A 23,419-nucleotide genomic window follows, 5' to 3' on the forward strand; every position below is an offset into this window, starting at 1 on the left:
AAACCTTAGATTTACGTATTTCTTGTGATTTGCTAATAACTCAGCTATATTGTGCACTACTAAGAGTTTATGATTAATATATCTTTGTCTATAATACAACACTATTACACTTAACTATGTATTTATTTCCACTTTAATTTTCTTCCAAAATTCCGCAGTTTCGTCGCCGTTCAAAACGCCCTTTTTTCGCAAATCCATAATAAATATCACAGATTAATCAAGCTCTCGACCAATGATATTTCAAATGTTGTTTATTAGACTTTTTTCCTCATGGTTGAAATAGAGTATAGTGTGACTGAGTTAGCTTAAGCACCAAAGTGTCAATTAGTTAATCTTTAAAAAAAAGACTTGAAATGGCATCGTTCCACTTAAACTTACCACGGTTATATATGCTTAATAAGCAAGATTTGTTTTATATAATAAATAAATAAAAAGTTGAAATTATATTATTGAAGGAAAATAAGGGATATCAAAAAGTATAAACAAATTTTTTGACATCAGAAATTTATTATCATATAAACAAAAGCTTAGCGAGAATTTAAGAATCTATCTACAATTTTCTAGCTATAGTATATGACAGTCTCTCATAAGAATAATAATACAGATATACACAAAATATTAACGAAATGACAATTAACATAGTTACCTATGAAGAACAATAGCGACATCACCCACTTATAAACTAGAAATTAATCTATTAAATAATTTAATTATTAATATATATTAATGATTAGTGTTGCTACTGAGCAGATATCTGATACTAAAATACCCCTCCGTAATTACAGTTGTGTTTTGCTAAGTATGGTATATACCTTTTTTAATTTAAAATAGGTAGACAGACCGGTCTAATTTCCAGTATTACTCTAACACCGCACCACAGTACGGTGGTCACTAAGTGGATAACAAACGGTTATAACTTATCTACGAATATAAATGTCTATGGCCAGAATTACATTAGGCCCTAGAAATTTAAATTTAATTATCGATTACTCTATGTATATCTATGTTAATATTTTGCTTTAGCTGTGATTATATGGAATTTATTACTAAGATACTTTAAAAAAAGTTAATAATTCACAAATAAATAATCTTAAAGGTATTTTAATTACAAATTAAATGTTATTATAAATTATTAATCAATCTTTTACATGTCTTTATACCGTTGATAGTCACGTGACGTGTTGGAAATTTTCAAATTTAGAATGTGCATTTTCATAATTATAGTTTATACTCTGTGTTTCCTAACTTTTGTATAATATTACACCTAGAATATGAAATATCTATTTTAATAAGAAAATAAACTGTCTAAGAAATAAAACCGTTACAGTGATATAATAAAAAATTCAAACGATCACAGATAAATAATAATTCTTACATCTAACGCCACTAGATTAAAGTGAATAAAGTGCCATTTTAACTGCTTATTAAATGTAATACGTCGATTTAAAATAAAAGTAACAATGAAGTTTCCTTATTTAATTTATTTTTATCTTATTAATAGGATTAAGGAGATCGCATCGCAGCGTGTGAAGCGCCGACCGGGCGCCACGGCGGCGGAATTTAATCCGCAACGTGTTTCCATAAATGATTCAAATAGCATATTACACTAACGAAGTAGATAGAACTAGTTTTAATTATTTCTCGTCATGAAGTGAGAATATTACCCACATCGTCAGGGGTAACATCGTCGGTACCCAACCGTCGGCCGCAGGCGCTCAGATGGAGAACAGCCACCGCAGACACATGCGCTCGTCGCGGTTGAGCACCAGGTATATGAGGTTCTCGAGGCGCCGGAACATGTACACGAAGTACACCGCCGTCATGGTCGTGACGGAGCCCGCCACGAGCCCGATGCCGAAGCTGGCCAGCGGCCCGATGGGCGGGTCGGCGCGCCGGCGCGGGCCTGGGCCGGGCGCCGGGCCGGGCCCGCAGGCGGCGCCCGGCGCGGCCGCGTGCTAGGGCGCGTAGGCGTACAGCGCGCCCGCGCCCAGCGCCAGCAGCGCCAGCAGCAGCAGCGCCAGCACGGCGCGCTCGCGCAGCAGCCGCATCAGCATGCTGTTCATGAGCCGCGACGAGCGGTTCAGCTGTGCGTCCGTCTCGCGCAGCTGCGGGCGCGAATATTCGAATTCATTAATACGGTAAAGTTCTCGTTCGCTGTTCGAGCTTACGGTGTACCACAGTCATAGGTTATTCAGAAAATACGACTGACCCGTCCGCGAGACCTCTGAATCGTTTCCCTCTGAGCGTTCAAGTCTTGGAGCACCGCAGCCCCGATCTGTTCGGTTTCCAGCAACACCTTGTAGCCCTCGGTGAGATTCTTGCCGGATCTCTCTAGTCGTTCCGTATTATCTAGCAGCTTCCGTCGCTGGTCGTTGACCATCGACCAGTCGTCATATTCCTCTTGATCTATATTATCTGGGAATTATTTTAATAAACTATAGCGTAACAATACCTACTAAACTGCGTCGCCACTTCCATATGATAAGAACACATTATTACGCATGCGTTTATATTTTGTCGCTTGCGTATGTTATGTATATATATGTCAAGTAATAAGAAAATAAATATAATGTTATTTCATGAATGTACTGCACGCACTCGTGTTCACACACAGTAACAATATTACACGAATGTGTTATGCTTCTGAAAATGCAGTACCAAAACTTAATTTCTCATAGTTAGCATTTTCCTTTTACATTGTTGAGATATTTAAAGCAAAGCTAATTTGAATATACTTACAAGCTGCACTATTGCTCGCCACCGATCGGTATTCTTCTCTTACTCGCTGCAGCTCAGCCCTGTAGGCGCCTACCCTCGACCCAGAGCCAGCTCCTCTGTATTCCAACTCCAACTGTTCAAGCTGGGAAAACAAATTTTAATTCAATAAGTAATTTAATTCAATAAGCGTCATATATAACCCAAAAAATATTTAGAGAGAAAATAAGGGAGTACTTTAATTGTCTGGCAACACTTAAAAGTAATAATAATTGCCACTAGAGGACAAAACCTGACGAAATATCATGTGTAGAGCTAACTTAAATCATCTATGACATTTATTATTGATTTTCGAACAAATGGCGCGAAAAAGGTACTTGGTCAGTTTTATAATCCCCATCAGGACCACATATTCTCGAATTTTCTAGGGCTCCGGAGTTGGCTAAGATGGCCCTGAGTATTATATCCTGAGTAATTTTAAAACCAATGACATATACACATTTCCTTAGCAATTTATTCGCCTGTATTTTGTAAAGCTTCGTACAGCCCCCGTGTAATTTATCATTATAATAGCAAATCGTATCATATAGATCATAGTTTGGATAGTTTCGCTGCATTTTATTCTAAATCGTCCGGAGCTCCAATTTATGATATATAGAGTTTTAGTCAAATAAATAGATTAAAAATTGTACATTCAGGTTATTTTTAACTTCTACTTCTGGAGTGAAAATATTGCATTAAACACCTACAAGGTCACCATCTGAAGGTAATCACACTCATGAGTCTACACTATTTTAGATGGCAAGATCCATATTTTTAGGCTCTTAAATAACAACCTCGTGAAAGAACCATTGAATTATTAAATCTATGTAGGCACACTTCAAGGTTCACACACCAATTACTTTTATAGAGAGACAGCAGAAGCCCATCGAACATGGATTGTTGCAGCCTATGTAGTAATTATACCATACTTATTTCAAAATAAAATAAAAATAATATTTTTTTAAAGTATGCTCTTATTAGCACTTTAGAATCATGTCAAAGAATTAAATGCAATGCTACCTAGAGTTTCAACCAAGTTCAACCGATAGGAACTAGAAAGAAACTAAACAGTTAATCTATGATTAATGAAAAAAAAAAAATTAATCCATAAATAGAATTTAACTAATAAAAAAATCAATCTTATTTATCATTTTATATAAATGCTTTTCTTGTAAGAAGCATTATCTATTAATGTTTTTTAACTAAAGTTTAAAATTCATTTTTTAATTAATTCAAGTAAAATATAAGTGATAATAATTATGGTCTAAATCATAGAATTAACTTGGAACTTGAAATAAAATATTTCAGATTATTATATTATTTTATAATATATTTTGTCTTGAAAGGATCTCTTAACATTCATGCTTAAATTATAAAATATTAATGTTACTTTTTTTACTTGATGAGTCGATAGTTGAGGGAAAATATTAAAAAGCCAATAAAAAAGAAAATACATACCAAATCATTTGCTTCTTCGAAATTCGACTGGATTTCTCTTGACAAATGATCACGATCGTCTGAAAAATTATTAATATCCTAAAAACTACTATGTATATAAAAAAAAAATATTTAGTACAATTTATTATATATTGCAGCATTTAATTTATAGAAAGTAAGCAACTACAAGTCTTAATTATATGAATTGGTTCATATAATTAAGACTTGTAGCTGCTGCTACAGAACCCTTCCACCCTTTCAAGTCAAAATAAAATAAAATAATTACTAAAAACAATGTTACCTACAAACAGACATTAAGTCTAATGATAATTGATATAGAATATGACACAACAAATCATTCAAATGTAATATTTAAAGTACCGCTTACCGTCGCTAGCAGATTTTAATCGCCCTATTTTAGCTGTTATATCAGCTGTTAGGACAGAGTACTGCTGCTCGTATGACTGAATTAAAGTAGACATTATAACTAAGTAACGCCAAATAACATCATACCACTAACATCAATGTACATTTATACGAAAATACTTTCCATTAAATTAACAAAAATATAATTGCAATATAATTTTATTGTTAATCAACGTCAAAACCTCCCTTACTATCAATAATTATAATTTATAAGTCAATAACAGACCATAGTGTTGCTACTTGCTAGTTCAATAAATCTTAAAATTATATAAAATCGATACTATTATTTAATACATTCGATAATGGAGTAATTAAATAGTATTATTACATTCATACAAAAATAAATTATTAAGCAATTAATCACTGCATTTTGAGATCACAATGACGAATGAGATCATTTTTACAAACGCATTATTAATTTTTCGTTAAGTAACATAAAATGTTATAATGTAAAATTTACTATCCATTAAACAAGGAAACTTATATAAAATATAATAATTAGTTTTATTTAATCGATTAATATATTTAACAAATGTGACTCTTTTATTAAACCACAAAATAACATGGCTTAATCTGAGTAAGTACTACAGAGGTTTTGTGTTTTTAAGACGTAATTAAGATTTTTCATCAACATATTATTTTGATGGTTAAGGATGGTTTATGTATATTGCATACGTGTGTAGAATAAAATTGAGTAAATTTTCAAATATGAAGGATGAGGAATCCTTTATGCGGAAGACTTGATACCAGTACTATCTTATTTCCTTAGATTATTATTTTAAGGATTATTCTATATAATATTCTGATTTTAATGTGTTTACTATGTGTTTACTACCTACTTAAATATAATATTTATATCATGAGTTTAGATTAATAATTATTATTGTACAAGTTATCAAAATAATTCGACTCTTTTGTTACTATATTATAGGCATTCTTTTGTCAAAGCTTTTTATAAAACTATGCACTTATTATACTGCTTGCACCCTGGAGTATTGAACAAGATTGTTTAATGATTATAACGAATACTCATGGTAACAATAGCAACACTAAATAGTTAGAAAGTTTAAAAAAAAACATCGAGTCAAGCAACAAGTGAAATAAAAACGACAGGTTGAAGTTGAGCTGTTATTTACAATTTTGCTTTCAAATTTATGTAAATATGAGTTAATAATTGTAAAATGTAAGAAATTTTGGAGTAACTATTTATAACTATTCGATTTGGAGAATAGATGTATTCATATGATAGTAAGTATTTTGTAAGCTGCGAAGTTTATTATATATAATTATATTGTATAATAATTTAAAATATATGAATCATTAATAACGTTTACATCGTTACTATAAACGACCAAGGCGAACTACTTTGAGAACTTACATATTAATCATATCGTTAGACGATTCTTAAAAAAGAGCTTAGTTGCATTCCTTGTTAACTTACTTAGTCATGAATAAGACTTTTATTTGCATCATTAATAATTATGTTAATTGCCTTCACTTTTCAGTAAAAAAAAATGCCTCGAAATTGTGATGAAGACTCTGGACGAAGTTCTTGCTCAGCGACCTCAATAACACTAAGTCCAGTTTTCGACATCCATCAAATGGAGCCAAGAAAAATGTCGAAAGAAAAGAAATTCTCAACAGATCTCAAAGTCTGTACGCAGCCTAGAAATTTCGCTAATATTTTAAAATCTCCCGACGAAAGAGACCCCTTTCCTAGTTGCAGATTAACAAGGAACCATAGAAAAGCAGTGTTCACAGTTTTCGATACACCAAGACTAGGGGGCTTAAGTAATGCCCATTCTTCAATAAATATAGCCTGCAGTACACAAATTGAAACAAACATTCCAGATACAGTGTCTATGACCGCACTAAATAAAGAGGAAGATTATAGTAAAAAAAAGAATTTTAATTCCAACTTTAGATCTGGAAAACCTGTTCAAAGAGCAGCTTCAAGACTCTATAGAGCAGAGAGCCTGAAAGGCAAAGAAGGTTGTGTAGGGCCAGAATTCATCGTCAGAGCTTCTCAACCTGTAAAACATTTAGATTTAACTATCTCAGCTTTATGTGATAAGAAAGTTATAACAGTCGTGCTTCTAAACGGCCAGAGGATTGAAGTTATTTGTGATCCTAATACAATCACTGCTGGACAAATATTTGAAGCTTTAGTTTTAAGTGAAAAATATGAACATAACTTTATGCTTGGTATTGCAATATTGATTGGTGGAGATTTCATATTTTTACCAGATGACTATAAAATAAAGAAAGTTGTTCCTGATCAATGGCATAAAACAAGCAGCAAGCTCAGTAAAGGTACTGAAGAGATATCTGTCTCATTATTTTTAAGAATAAAGTTTTTTCTACCTATCAATGTGTCCAATAACATACAAGACGGGGAATGGAGGCATAGAGTTTATTTACAGCTTCGACGAGCAATTGTTGAAGGACAGATGTTCTCGACAATACAGAATCTCATTTTATTAGCAGGATATGCACTACATATAGAGTTTGGTGAATTTTCTTATAGAGAACATGGAACTGCAGATTATTTTTTATTAGAACATTATTTACCTGAATCTCTTATTATAAATGACATGACAGATGTCAAATTTCGAATGAAACGAGCTCACGAATCTAGACGTGGATTGGACAGGAGTAAGGCCATTATAAATTACATAACTCTAGCTCAAACTTTTAGAGATTACGGTGCACACTTTTATTCTGCTATATGGGCAACTAGAGATGGATTTTGTAGGGATGTATGGCTTTCTATTGGACCAAGAGGTGTGACCATTTATTCAAGAACCAATAATAATTCTGATGAGTCAAGTTCTAATCCAAATCGCATTGTGTTGCAGAGCTTACCCTGGCATCACATACACACATTCTATTATAACAAAAAGAGTCTTTACATAATGCCTAATGCCTACTCTGGTCTGTCTAAAATAGGAATCAAATATAAACTTAAAATGACAGATAATAAGAGTTATTTTGCATTTTGGTTAGTATCACTACACCACAGACTGTATTTAAAACTATATGCAAAAGATGATTTTGTGAATTATTTGTCAAGTGAATTAAATTGCCCCTTAAATGTTCAAAATAGTCCTAAGAAAGTAGATTGCAGTAACTATCAAGACAGTTATAATCTTGCTGTAAGGAATCCTAGAGTAAAAAGGCCAATCAAAAGAAGGTTTAAAGTGGACCTTTTCAGTGATAAAAAGTCCCAGAATAAAGAAAATGAAAAGCCTTCCACAGAACAGTTATTGAGACAAATATTATCACCTCAACCAAGTGATGAGAGTATTATAAGCTCACCAAATAGATATGGTCAAAGGAGTTCCTCAAATGAGGGTCTGTCTTCATCAGAAAGTAGCTTACCAAGGAGACATGGGGTGAAAATGGGTACAAGAGTCTTCAATGGTATGAAGTCTACATTAGATGGCAAATATGCAGGCTCACCCTCAAAACTTTTAACAGTGAGATCAGATGGTGATTTAGCAACTGCACATAGTGATTCTGATGATCTGAGCTCTGAGCAGAGGCAACATTGTAATATAAATAGTATGCAATTGCTACCAGAGAGATGCTATAGTCAGAACATGATTCAAGCACCCACTGCTTATGTTCTAGAATCCCCAAAAGTTTATTCAGATGTATATAGTTATGATACTGGAAATGAATCTTGTGTGAATACATCCATATTTGAAAGGCTTGATAACATGGAATGTGTTCAAGGAGAAAGAGTTTTTGTTACAGCTGTTTTAGAAAGAGATAAGACAAATGCTTTGGGTTTACAAGTTGCTGAGGGTTCTGATGGCAATGTGTACATAAAATCTATAACTCCTGGAAGTGCTGCTGATGTATGTGGAAAACTTCTACCTGGAGACCAAATAATATCTGTCAATGGACAAACATTACTTAATTTAAAATATGACAAAGCATTAAATATGTTGCAATCAGCACCACAATTAGTAGAACTTATTGTATTGCAAAATACTTCCAAAAACACAATTTGTGATTCACAGTTAGATAATACTCTACATGCAAAAGAAAAAACTAGTAGAGGTTTGGAAAATAGTTTAAGACATAGTATTGCTAGTGCATTAGATGTAGAAATAACAGATGACGAATTATTAAATGAAGAAGCACTAAAAACTATATACGCGCTTATTAAACTAACAAAAGAAAAAGTCATAAGTAGAATGAAAGAAAAATCTGTAAAAGAAAACATTATTATAGGAAGCAACTTGCAGAAATGTCAATCAGAGATTAAAGTTTACGAAAAGTCAGATTTAGGTAATTATTCGTCCCACGAGGACACGCCGCAGAAGAAATCGGCTCAGAAATTCAACACATGGCGTGGCCAACTGACTAACAGTAGACCAAAACGACGACCCTTAAGTTTAAGCATTCCAACCGACGTCCACATACCCGATGATTATTTAAATGAAAAAACGAACAATCCACTGACGCGAAAGTCTATTCAATCATCTATTAATAGCCTCGATCAATCAGTCAAGAGTTCCTCGATAAAGAATGTAGCTTTGCCAAGGAACTTCGGTCTTAGTAGACGATGGCTTGGACCAGTGAGGTATCCAGTAACACCTTGTAAAAACAGCAATATTATCGATACTGAATGTGCAATTGATGGCAATGTTGTAAGAAGACATTTTATTTATGGTACCGGTGATTCGGACGAGGAACAAATATTTTTGTAAATTTAATTATTATATTTTTTATAATTATAACAATAGCTGTATAATATTTTATATTAATAATTTTAATGTATATTCGATTAATATCCGTGTACCTGTTAAATAATATAGAATTATTTTTAAGTTACTGTATAAACCTAAATATGTTTATACTTATGTCATTAATGTTATATAGGTTACTACTATTGATTTTTTACTATGTTAGTAATATTGAATATAATATTAACTTGAATGTAAAACTTCATTGTGTATAAAATTCAGTGATTTCAGAGACAAGTTAACAGACGACAAATTTTTAATAATTGTGTTTTATTTTGATCTTGACAACTCGTAACAATTTTTTATATCAAATAAGTTGTATTCAAATCGAAAAACAATGTAATGGAAATTACTAAGTATTATAGCTTGGCGGTAGAATATATTATGATGATGGGTGGTTCCTACCTCGACAATCTATCATAAAGCCCTACCACCAAGTAAACCTTGGAATAGCTCATTTTTGTCACAACATCTAACGTATTTTTTATTTTTCCAAGCACTGACGTTTATATAATAAATATAACTTCTTATTTGTTACAACATTAATACCGTATATAATTTGATACTTAATACAGTATGTTGAAAAAATAACAAGGCATTTGGTAATTGTGGGTATATAATTACATAATAAAATCATTAGACTGGTATAGACTAATCATTTCATTACAAATTATTTGGGCTCAAGATTTTTTAATAATTTATTTTATAAAACATTAATATTTTTTTGTACTTTTAACGAATGTCGAATTATAACTTAATTAAATAATTAAAATTGGTAGAAATCGTGTCTTACACAAGAAGTTGGTAACGATGTTATCAAAAACTATTTGTACTGATAAGAAAAGCTTAAACGTTACGATAACTGTATCTTCAGTTCGTAAAATTAGTTGAAATTAAATAAATCTGATTTATGCAATCGCTGTCTGTATGTAATAACGATGAAACGATACCTAGCTGCTTGCAAATTACGCAAAAAGGCAACAACATTATACAGATGTCGTATTCAGCAAATTTTGCACTACCGCTGTACATACAATATTATGTCACCCATCGCGTATGCTTTGCATTAATTTATTTTGCAAGCAAATTAAACGAAATTATGGAATTAACGTACCGTAACGTACCCAAAGATTGACGAAAATAAATAGTTAAATAAGTACATAGGCCCGTTGAATAGTTTTTTTCTTAGACAACACATATTGAATAAAGATTTTTGACTTTGATACATAGTAGGTAACACAAAGCCAATTTATCTTTGAACTTACAATAAATTTATGCTAGATAATACTGCTTATAACTGGTTATCTATTGAGACAACCATAAATAGTGACGGTGCCTATGTATTTAGATTCGTTTTGTTCGCATAAGTTCAAGTTGGAATATTATTTAGGTCGTTGACTTAAGCTTTCGTTCAATATTCAAGAAATCTCAGATATTTTACTTTACAGATAAAGAGTTATTATTCAAAAATCAAAATGTAGTTAACGTTTTATTTCGTTAAAATATTATTGTGGATCTTTTAGGTTATATATTTTTCGTTCAGCTATTTATGAAGAAGTGTAAATGGGCTACTTGATGGTTAATGGCCATACAGTGTTTATAGACAATTTCGCCGTAGTTTTAACCATTTCCTAGATAACAAACACTCCACCAACTTCGCGAAATGAGATGTTATGTCTCTTATGGCTGTAGTTACACTGGTTCACTCACCCTTCAAACTGAAACACAACCACACTATGTATTGCTGCTTAGCGGTAGATAATATGGAGAGTTGGTGGTACATACCCAGATAGGCTTGCACAAAACCCTACCGCCAAGTTCTATTTCTTAAAATAATAACAAATAAAACAAAATATGGATAACATTTATTTATTTTAAAAAATAACACCTTGCTCCACTGAAGCAAATATTAAACTAAATATTTCTAAGACAGCCGTCTCTATTCTAACACAATCAGACTCAATAATAAGAAAAATAATCATTCACTGCACAATTGTAATTCATTCATTCATTGCAATACCTTTAACAGGTGATGTAACTAATATAGTTCTGTACACCTTAAATGCATATTAAGTCCTTAGCAAGTTTACATCATTCCTCCCATTCCGCCCATACCTCCCATGCCACCCATGCCTCCCATACCTGCCATGGGGTTTGCTTCCTTTTCTTGTGGCATATCGCAAATAACAGCCTCTGCTGTTGTGAGGAGAGATGCAACTCCAGATGCGTCTGTAAGTGCTGTTCTAACAACCTTTGTTGGGTCAATAATTCCCTTTTCAATCATGTTAACATATTCATTGTTCAAAGCATCATATCCAAATTCAGGACCAAGATCTTCTACTTTAGCAACTACTACTGATCCATCGATACCAGCATTTGTAGCGATTGTCATACATGGCATTCTGAGGGCCTTCTTAATGATTTCAACACCAGTAGCTTGGTCAGAGTTTGCAGTTTTCAGCTGATCAAGGACTGGGATGCACCTAAGGAGAGCGGAACCACCTCCAGGTACAATACCTTCTTCAACTGCAGCCCGGGTTGCATTCAAAGCATCATTGACACGGTCTTTCTTTTCATTGACTTCAACTTCGCTGGATCCACCAACATGTAAAACTGCAACTCCTGAAGCTAATCTCGCAAGACGCTCCTGCAGTTTTTCTTTTTCATACTCTGAATTTGTTTCCTGAATCTGGTCACGGATCTGCTCTGCTCTCCTGTCAATATCAGACTTTTTGCCCTTACCTTTAAGAATCAAAGTGTCGTCCTTTGTGATAATAACTTCACCAACTTGTCCCAGGTCTGAGAGCTGAACATCTTCTAACCTAATGAGGTTGGCATCATCTCCAAATACAACACCACCTGCAGCAATGGCCATATCACTAAGTGTAGCTTTCCTGTTGTCACCGAAACCTGGGGCCTTAACAGCAGCAACTTGCAAACCAATCTTCAACCTGTTCACAACGAGAGTTGACAGTGCTTCTCCATCAACATCTTCAGCAATGATCACTAAGGGCTTTCTCTGCTGGTTAGCTAATTCCAATGCTGGGATGATTGTCTGTACATTGCTAATTTTCTTTTCCGAGAAGAGAACCAGAGCATCTTGGAACTCGACTTTAGCTCCTTTAGATGAGTTGATGAAATATGGTGAAATATAACCTCTGTCGAATTTCATACCTTCGATGACTTCTAATTCATCGGTAAGTGTCTTGCCGTCCTTGACAGTGATGACACCGTCGCGACCGACCTTCTTCATTGCATCAGCGATAAGCTTGCCGATAGCCGTATCACCGTTTGCAGAGATGGTGGCGACCTGCGCGATCTCCTCTGGTGTTGTAACAGGCTTGGACATATTCTTTAACTTGTCTTTCACAGAGTCTACGGCCATCATCACACCTCGGCGAATTTCAATAGGATTAGCACCCTTTGAAATTTTTTCGAAACCTTCTTTTGCAATAGCCCTGGCAAGGACCGTAGCTGTGGTGGTTCCATCGCCGGCTTCTTCGTTTGTATTATTCGCTACATTTTGTACGAGTTTCGCTCCAATATTCTGGAATTTATCTTTAAGCTCTACACCTTTTGCAACAGTCACACCGTCTTTGGTTATTTTTGGTGAACCCCAGGACTGTTCCAAAATAACGTTCCTACCTTTGGGACCCATTGTGACTGCAACAGCATCGGCGAGGACGTCGACGCCCTGAAGCATGAGGGCTCTTACATCAGCACCGAACCTCACATCTTTGGCATATAATCTGGAGAACTGATGAGATTTATTTAAAGAAACAGTTTGTCGGACTACACGAGGCAAGCGCAACATTTTTTAAGTTATATGGAATGATATATTGGACTTCACAGAATATTGAAAGTACTCTGAGCTCGTACTTCTCGAAGATTCTCGTCGAAATCGCGAAACGTGATTCTTATGTGCCGGTTATAGGTTATGTCATAGTCACAGATAATGGTAAAACGAGAAATATTTTTTTCCAATAATTTTGAATCGTTGTTGCATCATATTATATAATTATTTTAATGTTATGTAAACGAATGCAATATTTTGGAAATGAATATTATATTTCATTTTAATTTTTTAAAAAAAAAGTAATGAATAGTAGATAATACCGAAAATAAAAGTGGAATGTTTGTTTTAGAAGAAAGAAAATAAAATATTTAACTTAATATTATTTGGAATAATAATAATATTCAAAGCAGTGTTTAGTTAATAAAAAATAAAAAGTCTAAAAGTGACAGCAAAATGTCAATTCACATTCACAGAATATAAATTTACATTTTTTACCTATTCCTCGGTGAGCTTGGAGAGCGTGAGCACGTTTTACAATTGTAAAGATAAACATGCGGTGAATTCTTGCGCGACAGTGTTAATTTAATTTTGTTAAAATAATACAATCACATACATTTTATAACATATACTTGATAGAATTCAAAGTTTTATTTGTTGTGTAATTATATTACATAATGGATTCTAGGTGAGCGAATTTTTTGCTTATTATGCTTCCTTCTCCGGCGAATTTAATTTGCATGAACTAGTGCGTCTCGAATTAACCACATTTATGCACTAAGTAGGCATTTGCACTAAATTTTCAGGCGATTTATCGCTGTAATAACACCAATTTCTTACTTAATATTTTTTTAAATTAATACTATCTGATCAGACAAAAAAAAAAACAAAAAAAATGCTATGTACATACTTGTTATTATACTATATTTAAGTCAGTGAGATCAGCCACAAATAAATGTATAAATGATTTTTTAATCAATTATATTTAAAAAATATGTTTATTTCAGCTGCCCATGTGATAAGGAAGGTATGCTTGTGGGAATAGGAAATCCCTTGTTAGATATATCAGCTATAGTGGATGAGGAATTGCTCAAAAAGTATGGTCTACATCCAGATGATGCTATAATGGCCGAGGCTAAACACATGCCACTTTACAGGGAGCTTGTAGAAAAGTAAGTATAACTTTAAAATTTTACTGTAACATAATAATTATTATTATTTCCTAACATCTATTTCATTACACTTCTTAGTTATTAAATTTAATTGTAAATTAAGAGTATTTTTAATATTTACTCCAAATAAAAAAATTACAGTTTAATTTTTTTTTTAGATATAATGCTGAATTTATAGCTGGAGGCAGCGTGCAGAACTCTCTCAGGGGAGCGCAATGGATATTAAAAAAACCTAATATATGCAGTTACTTTGGCTGCGTTGGAAATGATGATTACGCTAAGATTTTAAGTGAGAGAGCTATGTGAGTTGATTATAATCTAACTAAAATTATGTTTTAATTTTTTTTATTTAAAGATTTTAAATAGTGCCAATCAGAATTTTTCCAATCAAATATATTTTTTAAAGTTAGAATGACAAAGATGTTGTTGTTTAAAGTTGAATTGACTTTACAGTTTTGCTTTAAATTTTATAGATACTACAAAAAACATTTGTTTAATACCATCAATGATATCCAATACTAAGGGTATTAGTTAAATAAAATATATACTTTATTCTAAACATTATCTTCTCCAAGTGACATCTCAATTATATAATCCTAAATAGAATAATTAAATTAAGCCTTATTCATTTTCATTCCTCAGAGTATTTTGAAATCTCTGTATCTCATATCTAACATATAAAAATCGATAAGGATTATCTTAGATATTGTAGTTGAGAAATATCTGTATTGAGATATTTTTTATCAAGGTTATTTTTTGTCAAAATGTTTTGAGAGCAATAGTCCTATGGTTAATCTACATCTCATATATTCAATCCTATATGTTATATAAGTTATTACATAACATTTAACATTTTTTTGGAATTACCATTCTGATTTGAAAGATGTACGTAATTAACAAAAAAAAGAACCTTCAAATAATTTTTTTTTTGAGAATAAAAATTCTAATAAAAATATTTATGGATAATGACTAGGGTGATATTTTTTTTAATTTAAAATGGGACTAAACAAGAAGTATGGTTCACAAAACATAGACTGATTTTTTTATTAGTTCATAAATGATAGTTATGTGGTACTAAAGAGAAACAAACGAATCAGAACCATTTTTTTTGTTTGAAGAAAATATTTTTGCATTGATTATAATAGCACTACAGCACACTGGGGCAGAGAGTAATGTTTAATGTGTGTTAAACCACGCGGATCAGCTAGTATAGTATATTTGTTATATTATAACAATTAAGGTAATTTTAATAAAGGATCTAAGAAAATCTACTTTAAACGTTGTTGACTCACGTATAAGCCCTTTTTTTTTTAAATAAAAACTCGAAGATCCAAAAACATTAATTTAATGTTACATTATTTAATGGGCGTAATAACTATTTTTGTATAAACTTATTTGAATTTTATATCTTATCTAACGTCAAAATGCTACTCAACGATGATGAAAAATATCAATATTTGAACGAATACAGTCAATTTTCGACCCGTAACTGCGCTACGCTCTCGTTGGCTGATAAACAGATAACATTTGCCCGTGCTATCGTGGAGACGGCGAGTGTTATTTATAGTTTCGCAGGAATGTTAAAATTAATCTATACAAATAGATGACGATTGTTTTTTTTGTAACGCCTAACTTAAAAATCGGTTAAACTAATGTTAATATTATATACATAAAACTTATACCAGATGGCGCGTTTCGGAGTTTTTAATATATACGCGGTCAACAAGCTCGACAAAGTGTGCTTACGGTTTTGCTTGTAAAATATGTTACCTAATGGTAAATTGGTTCCACTAAATTTTATTATATATAAAATTTTATATTAAATAACAAATGTAAGAAGAAAAATTCTTCTTTTTTTCGGCTAGAAAATCTAAAATTTTTGACTTTTCTCTACTATAATATCAACATCTTCATCATCAACATCTTTGTTGACGAAAACCGCATTATCCGTTGTGTAGTTTAAAAGATCCAAGCGCGAAAACGGCGGGAAGCAACTTGGTATTGATAAATAAAATTAAAATAAAACCGGTTTCTATTTTGCGTGGAATTTGAAGATAAAGTTTTTTGACTAAGAATGCTTAGGTATGAACATACATCTGTACTAATATTATTAATTCGAAATTGATTCTGTCTGTCTGTTGGTCTTTTACGGCCATACCACTAGAACGAATTTTATGAAATTTGGTATAAAGGAAGCTTAAACTCCAAGAAAGTACATAGGCTATTTTTTATGCCTAACACGTGTTGCAAGCACAGCCGCGGGCGACAACTAGTATTTAATATATCGCTCGATAAGACTAAATAAGAACTAATTAAAAATTTACAATATTAGATAAGTATATTGATTCACAGCCAACTATAAGGGCAATGCAACATAAATTAATGTCATCTTTGTAATTTCATTATGAAACAATGACATAATACGCAACAGAGTTAAATAAAAATGAAAATAAAATATTAAGTATATGTCTTAGTTTATTTATCCATATATACTGTTAAAACTGAGGACGCTTCGAAAAGAATAATGGCCAACGGCTGATCACTATTACACGCACACTAATAAAATAGTTTGACGTACGATGCTCTATCTAAGTATATATGTAAATAATCTAAGTTGTATATAATTATTTCGTATTTATAATTTGGTAACTCCTGAACGTGTGTAATTTTAACATATTTGGTGAGGCTTTATGTTCACATTAGAGTCGGTAAATAAATCTAGTCATAACTATAAAAAATCGCAATTTTGCTTTTTCAAATGATAAGAGGATTCAGCGATGGATTCGTAGAAACCGAGATATTAGCTATCGCGTTTCATCTAAGAATATCAAATACAAGATTATGTGAAGTGGAAGAATAAATGACATACATTTTTAACATTAAAATCGTCTAGAAACTCATTGTCGTATTTTTTTCACTAGCATTTATTGCTGTAATGCTCGAAAATTATGTTTTTTTTTTTACTGAATAAATATGAAAGGCAAAGGTAACCCTTTACTTATCATTAGAACTCGTACATTAAATTTACAAAAGATGATTTTACTACCCAACTACTACTAATATTGTAAATGAGAAAGTACACGGTGTACGTCTGTCTTTTACGTAACTAACCTCTGACCCGAATTTCTGGTATGAATTAAAAAAAATTATAAAGCAATTTCATCCCCAAGTAAGGTCATAGTTTACTATACAGAAACCGACGACCCTTCCACGCCGGCGAATTATATAATACAAATAAAGATTGTAAATAATTCTTATGAAATTATCTAAATATTTTATCATGTTATCTAACATTAAACTATAAAATATATATTCAGAGTAGTTAATTTGCTATAGCGTTTCTTTTTTTTAAATTTCTAATTAAAGATTTGTTCAGCGAATGCGATATTATATATTATATATTTTTTTATTTGACTTTGTTAGTCGGATTAGAGAAATAAGAATAAAAGGTTTAAAATAAAAAAAGAGGTTCTTAATTTAAAACTTCGAACATAAATCGGGCAATCTAGAGCATTTATTTTTTTAATGTTGTATGAATTAGAGTTTTGGTATATCCAACCCGTAAATGCGATGTTTTTCGTATTATATTATTTAATCTATTAAATTTAGATGAAGTTTTTTATATATTATTATTACTAAAGCATAACTTATTAATATTAATTGCACCGAATACTGTTAAAAAACCGTTTCGTATTGATTTGCAAATTACCGTATAAAGTAGGTAATCTCAATCGCATTTTTTCAGATCTATTGTTAATTTTGTTGGCCTTGATTTTTAATAAAGCATGATATATAACAATGGTTCATGCTATTTTAGTATTATAGCCTATAACCAGCCTTATCACTATCGCTTTCTTAGTCTTATTTAGTTACTATTAACAGATGTATACTGATTATTACATAATAAATATAACCTTCTGGCATACCGTCATATATTATCTTTCTTTTAGCAACAATTTGTGTACAAAGCTTTCGTTTTATTGTTCGGGTAGAACTAATTTAATTGAGAATTCAGTTGCTAGATTAAATCTATAAATACGAACGGATTACGTTTGATTGTAGCGTTTAAAATAAATATAATGCTAAAATTGTTACGCAAGCGAATTTATGATACTATAGTCCGTCAAAATTAAAAAGAAAGCTGGGCGTGATATGGCGGGTCGCCAAACATCAATTCATATTCCCGGTTGCTTTTAAATAATAATGACATATAAATTCACGTTGGTATGGCTTTGTGCAACCCCTTCTGGCTGGCTACCAAATACCTATATCCGCTACTCTACCGTCATTGTCCATACTTTGTACGATAGAGTTCCGGTTCAGTGAGTTAGTGGATTTAAAGCCACTCTGCCACAAGTGTCTTAATAACACGATTGTCTTCATACGAATATATAACTTATTCTGTATTTTTTGAAATGTGATGGCCAAGCGGTTACAAAGTGGAGTAAGCTCCAATCCTTCTCTTCAAAAGGGAGATGAAGCTTTTGCCACCAGCCCATCATTGGGACGTTAACAGTTTGTTACTTTCTGTTTATTTAACGAAAAGACAAAAAAACTAAAGACGGTTTAGTATACCAAATATAAATCATGTATTTGTTTTATCAATAAAATGAAAACATAGAAATATCGTAATATGTAGTAGGTAATTTTAATTTAAATCGGATGATATAACGCACTCATTATTAATACTATTTGTACAAGTGTTTCATGAGTTTCATTATACAAGCTCAATAGAAGATGCATTGTCTGGTTGTTATGATATTCAAGGTTAATAAATAAATGTTGTATAATATAACATAAAATAAATGTCAAGTTTTTTTTTTTAATTCGCTTTATTTGTCGGGTTAATGAAATAAAAATAATAGGTTCTTAATTCAAAACCGATATCATAAATCAGGCATTGCGTTCGCTGCTGATATAGTCTTAGTAATAATTGTCCAATTTACACGAGGTGCATTATTATACATCCAGGCTCTTTTCAAACGAATGTTGCCATAACAATAATATATACGAAATAAACCTATGAGAGATTTGTATGTTTCCAAAATGAGAAGCGAAAACTACAGAAAAGTCAGCGATTGCTTATATCCTATATAATATCCAGTACTAGAGAATAATGGAGCATTTTACCAGCATATTTTTTGATGGATGTTGTATATAAAAACAAATTTAACATGTTTACAATATTAGTATAGTTAAAGCATAATTTGATAACGCATTAAATACATTCGTAATCCATTGTTTGTTTTGTAATTATTGACTAAAGTTGTGTCATTATTCATTCATCCTAAAGAAGAAACATAAGTTATAATAAAGGCGACACGTGTACTGTAGTTTCGTTTCTTATAACGATTGTTCAAACAAATAAAGTTCAATGAACGTCTTATTTTAAGCAGGATAATATGAAAATGTTAAAATTATTTCGTTATTATGTTTCGTGTAATGTGATACAAGACAACTTCAAATTGTAATTGTTGTTTTTTCATGTGATATTGTGTCTACTGTTCTACTAAAATAAATATAGCTTGATACGGCTAAAGCTTGAAGCATTACAGTTTATTGTAAGTTAAGACTAAAATAAAATAACTAAGTTTAAATGAATTACTGTATAAAATATAGACATAGGAATGAAATCCATGATCCATCCATGATTAGGTTGTCAACTCATTGTAGGTTACGATGTTCAGTTTAATAGCTTCACGTTCAAGCTGAAACCATTTTTAGCCTAAACCAAACCAGTTCTAAATTTTTAACGTTATGTAAAAATAAAAGACTGATTTATAACATTTATACGAAAATGCTTTTGGTCCTAAATTCGAAAATATTTATTTTAGTGCTGAGGGTGTAACCGTCCACTACCAAGTGACTGAAGAGGCTCCAACGGGAACATGTGCAGTTCTTGTGACGGGCACACATCGTTCGCTGTGTGCAAACCTGGCGGCGGCACAGAAGTTCACTCCGGACCATCTGGCTAAAGGGGAGTGTCGGAAGAGCATTGAAAGCGCAAAGTTCTTTTATGCATCAGTGAGTTTGAGATAATTCGTTTTTCTAATATCTTATTAAAATGATTTCTCCTGTCTCTGTTGCCTAACTACTCTGTTACCACTGAGGCCAAGAATACTCACCTGCGTGTCAAGAGAGAGAGAGAGAGAGAGAGAGAGAGAGAGAGAGAGAGAGAGAGAGAGAGAGAGAGAGAGAGAGAGATATTATTATCATCATCGGTCCAAAAAAGTATGTAGCCACTCGTCCGGTCTTTGCATACAAAAAAAAATATTTTTAATTGTCGCAGAATACTTCACCAAAGTTTTATCACAATTATACGATGAGTATTATACAAATGCATCCAGGAAAAGTATTAATTTTTTTTTATTAAGATTTTCAAAATTCTTCCAGGGCTTCTTTGTGGCGGTGTCGCCGGAATCTATAATGTTGCTCGCGAAGCACGCGCACGAGAAGAAGCACACGTTCATCATGAACTTGAGTGCGCCCTTCGTGTCGCAGTTCTACAAAGAGCCTTTGGAAGAGATGTTGCCCTACGTCGATGTTTTGTTCGGAAATGAATCGGTAAGAATATTCTCTTTGCTAGTATTTATATTTGAACAGTTTGTATGAACGCGCTTATTTTAGGATTTACATAGTCCGATAAAGATGGTCCGTTTATTAAGATTATACACTTAAGCCTATTTCAACGGCTAAAGATGTAAAGATATACAAACCTTAAGTTTACATATTCCATTGCTAATAGCTCTGCTATATTATGCACTAGAACATATATTTTTTTATAATACTCTATTCAACTTTTTCGTCAAAAAAAAATAATCCTATAATTTGTTATCCGATATAACAAATTATAGGATTATTAAAACGTTTTTGTTACTTAAATATCATGTGTACATATAAACGAAATTAATTAATTAAATAAATTTTATTGAAAGTTGATATGAACATTTTGCACGAAGTCGGGTTCAAATCCAGGCAAATTCTAGTTACATTTATTAGAATTTAAAACTAGTAGTCACCAATTATTATTTAGAAACAATAATACATATATTTATTTAATTGAATGCTGAGTGAGCCAGTGTAATAACTGATTGTATATCTAAGCAAATGTAGGCTCTATATGCGAAGCGTGTGGACAAAAAATGGGCATTTTTAGCGAAACAGCACACGTTTCAATAGGTGGATATGGTCACGCACGCACACATTACTAAAATCACCGCCACAACATATACACTATGCTGAAGGACACACATTTATATGCTATCGTTATTTATCACTAAAGTAAATGTCAGGTGAGTGAGGTATTCCAATATAATTGAAATTTAACAAGCTCATATGACGTTACAGGAAGCAGATGCATTCGCTAAAGCGTTCAACATCACAGAAACCGATCTTCAAGGGGTAGCTTTGAAAATAGCGGCGCTACCCAAAATCAACTCGTCTAGGCAACGAGTCGTTGTGATAACCCAGGGTAAAGACCCAGTGATTCTGGTAGAGGGATCGAAGGTGACCCTGGTTCCCGTTGAAAAACTATCCAGAGAGCAAATTGTGGATACAAATGGGGCAGGGGATGCTTTCACAGGGGGTTTCCTAAGTCAAATGGTCCTGGAGAAACCTTGGGAGACTTGTGTCAAGTGTGGTATATACTGTGCGACTCATGTGATACAACATTCTGGTTGTACATACAGCGGTATCAGTGACTTTAGAGAAAGTTAATAATTTAGGATTAATAGCTCAAAGACATATCAAATTGCAATACCAACTAATAGGGGTTGAAAATAACACAAATTGTACAATTATATAATATAATATAACATGTTTTTTTCACAGTTTATTAGTGTCTGTAGTAGTCATCGGATGTTATTACTACATTTTAGTTACATGTAGACATAGAATACAAAAGTAATTTTTTGAATCATTAAGTTGTCAGTTGGGTAAGAAATAATATATTATAATTTTTGCAAACTAAATCCCTTTTAAAACCAATAATATGCAAAACATTTGTAAAATAATGTTTCACTACAAATTTTAATTTGAAGCGATGTACAGACAAATAATTTGCTTTACATTTACTTAAATAATTATTTACTAATCCTGTTTAAACATGGCAATTGTTTACAGTTAATATTATATATTAGTAATCAACCATAGCATGTTTATATATTTATACTGATGCCTGTTCTGACTTCGTACAAATGATTTTTTTTTTTTTAAATAAATCCTAGAATACGATCGTTGCGCCATCTACGGGGTCTAATTTATTCCACCCGAGAGATGAGAGACCTACTCAAATACAAAAAAAACATCAAAATCAATGCAACCGATTAGCGAGTTCAGTGACATGCACATATACATGAGAATTATATGTATAATATGATGGGCAGATGTTTTGTATACCTTGTAGTTTATATATAGATAAAGAGTTCGTAAAGCTATAATTAATATTTTGAGTATTAGAAATACTTAATATTAAATAAACTTACCACAAAGTCATACTGTTAATGTGATACACATGTATTGATATTTCTTGGGTTTTTTTTATTACCATACTAACCTAGTTTTGTCAAACTTAAGCCTATTTTTCGTCTTTTTCAAATAAGTCGAAATTTAAAATAAGAAAATAAATTAAAAGTTATACAAGCTTATACTAGTGTCCAAAAAATAATATTTATGAATTATGATCGAATTTCGGCAACTGTCGCCGACTTAATAAACAGTTGTAATATTCTCGTATAATATAATGCTGGAGGAGGAAATGCTTCTTTACTCACCATATATTTGTGTCACGTAGACACCAGTAAACTTCTACTTGTTATGCTATATGAGAATGCTCTTGAGTTCTTGAAATAAATAAGACTAATGATTCAAATATAAGTTAATGTTTTATATTTCTAACCATAATGTTAATCCTTATTATGATCATTTAAAAGTACTTCCATTGCGAAAAGTTCTCTAAACTAAACAAGAATTTGTTTAATTTTCAAACATTTATAAGACTATTACCGGTGGATACAAGAAAACAAAATTTGCATATATTTTGAGTAGTCAATGAAAGTTTTAAATGATTAAATCATTAA

General features: G+C 32.1%; 4 protein-coding genes across 4 annotated transcripts; 2 read left to right on the forward strand and 2 right to left on the reverse strand.

Moving 5' to 3' along the window:
* Positions 1 to 507: 507 nt before the first annotated feature.
* Positions 508 to 4,812, reverse strand: LOC125069775 (vesicle transport through interaction with t-SNAREs homolog 1A). The gene is made up of 6 exons (XM_047679347.1): positions 4,583 to 4,812; positions 4,216 to 4,274; positions 2,740 to 2,860; positions 2,210 to 2,415; positions 2,062 to 2,105; positions 508 to 1,782 (listed from the first exon to the last, which is right to left on the reverse strand). The coding sequence occupies exons 1-6, from the start codon at positions 4,674 to 4,676 to the stop codon at positions 1,716 to 1,718; spliced, it is 591 nt and encodes a 196-aa protein (XP_047535303.1). The 5' UTR covers positions 4,677 to 4,812; the 3' UTR covers positions 508 to 1,715.
* Positions 4,813 to 5,708: 896 nt separating this feature from the next.
* LOC125070000 (tyrosine-protein phosphatase non-receptor type 13-like) lies at positions 5,709 to 9,528 on the forward strand. The gene is made up of 2 exons (XM_047679663.1): positions 5,709 to 5,868; positions 6,126 to 9,528. Exon 2 carries the CDS (start codon positions 6,135 to 6,137, stop codon positions 9,339 to 9,341), a length of 3,207 nt encoding a protein of 1,068 aa, XP_047535619.1. The 5' UTR covers positions 5,709 to 5,868; positions 6,126 to 6,134; the 3' UTR covers positions 9,342 to 9,528.
* A 1,704-nt stretch (positions 9,529 to 11,232) lies between these two features.
* On the reverse strand, positions 11,233 to 13,307 carry LOC125070151 (heat shock protein 60A-like). The gene has a single exon (XM_047679882.1). It carries the CDS (start codon positions 13,189 to 13,191, stop codon positions 11,464 to 11,466), a length of 1,728 nt encoding a protein of 575 aa, XP_047535838.1. The 5' UTR covers positions 13,192 to 13,307; the 3' UTR covers positions 11,233 to 11,463.
* Positions 13,308 to 13,651: 344 nt separating this feature from the next.
* LOC125070152 (adenosine kinase) lies at positions 13,652 to 22,756 on the forward strand. Its single transcript, XM_047679883.1, has 6 exons — positions 13,652 to 13,858; positions 14,178 to 14,342; positions 14,501 to 14,644; positions 20,177 to 20,366; positions 20,736 to 20,906; positions 21,690 to 22,756. Exons 1-6 carry the CDS (start codon positions 13,848 to 13,850, stop codon positions 22,056 to 22,058), a joined length of 1,050 nt encoding a protein of 349 aa, XP_047535839.1. The 5' UTR covers positions 13,652 to 13,847; the 3' UTR covers positions 22,059 to 22,756.
* Positions 22,757 to 23,419: the final 663 nt, after the last annotated feature.

This window comes from Vanessa atalanta, chromosome 16 (genome assembly GCF_905147765.1).
Source record: "Vanessa atalanta chromosome 16, ilVanAtal1.2, whole genome shotgun sequence".
NCBI classification, from domain to species: Eukaryota; Metazoa; Arthropoda; class Insecta; order Lepidoptera; family Nymphalidae; genus Vanessa; species Vanessa atalanta.

Excerpts from the sequence above, each read along its gene's own strand:
- LOC125070152 (XM_047679883.1), top strand. Across the intron at positions 20,367-20,735 it reads CAAAGTTCTTTTATGCATCA|GGCTTCTTTGTGGCGGTGTC; the intron begins GTGAGTTTGAGA and ends AAATTCTTCCAG. Across the intron at positions 20,907-21,689 it reads TTTTGTTCGGAAATGAATCG|GAAGCAGATGCATTCGCTAA; the intron begins GTAAGAATATTC and ends ATGACGTTACAG.
- LOC125070151 (XM_047679882.1), bottom strand. The coding sequence starts at position 13,191 with ATGTTGCGCTTGCCTCGTGTAGTCCGACAAACTGTTTCTTTAAATAAA.
- LOC125070000 (XM_047679663.1), top strand. The coding sequence starts at position 6,135 with ATGCCTCGAAATTGTGATGAAGACTCTGGACGAAGTTCTTGCTCAGCG.
- LOC125069775 (XM_047679347.1), bottom strand. The coding sequence starts at position 4,676 with ATGTCTACTTTAATTCAGTCATACGAGCAGCAGTACTCTGTCCTAACA. Across the intron at positions 2,861-4,215 it reads TCGAAGAAGCAAATGATTTG|CTTGAACAGTTGGAGTTGGA; the intron begins GTATGTATTTTC and ends TTGTTTTCCCAG. Across the intron at positions 1,783-2,061 it reads AACCGCTCGTCGCGGCTCAT|GAACCTCATATACCTGGTGC; the intron begins GAACAGCATGCT and ends CCGGCGCCTCGA.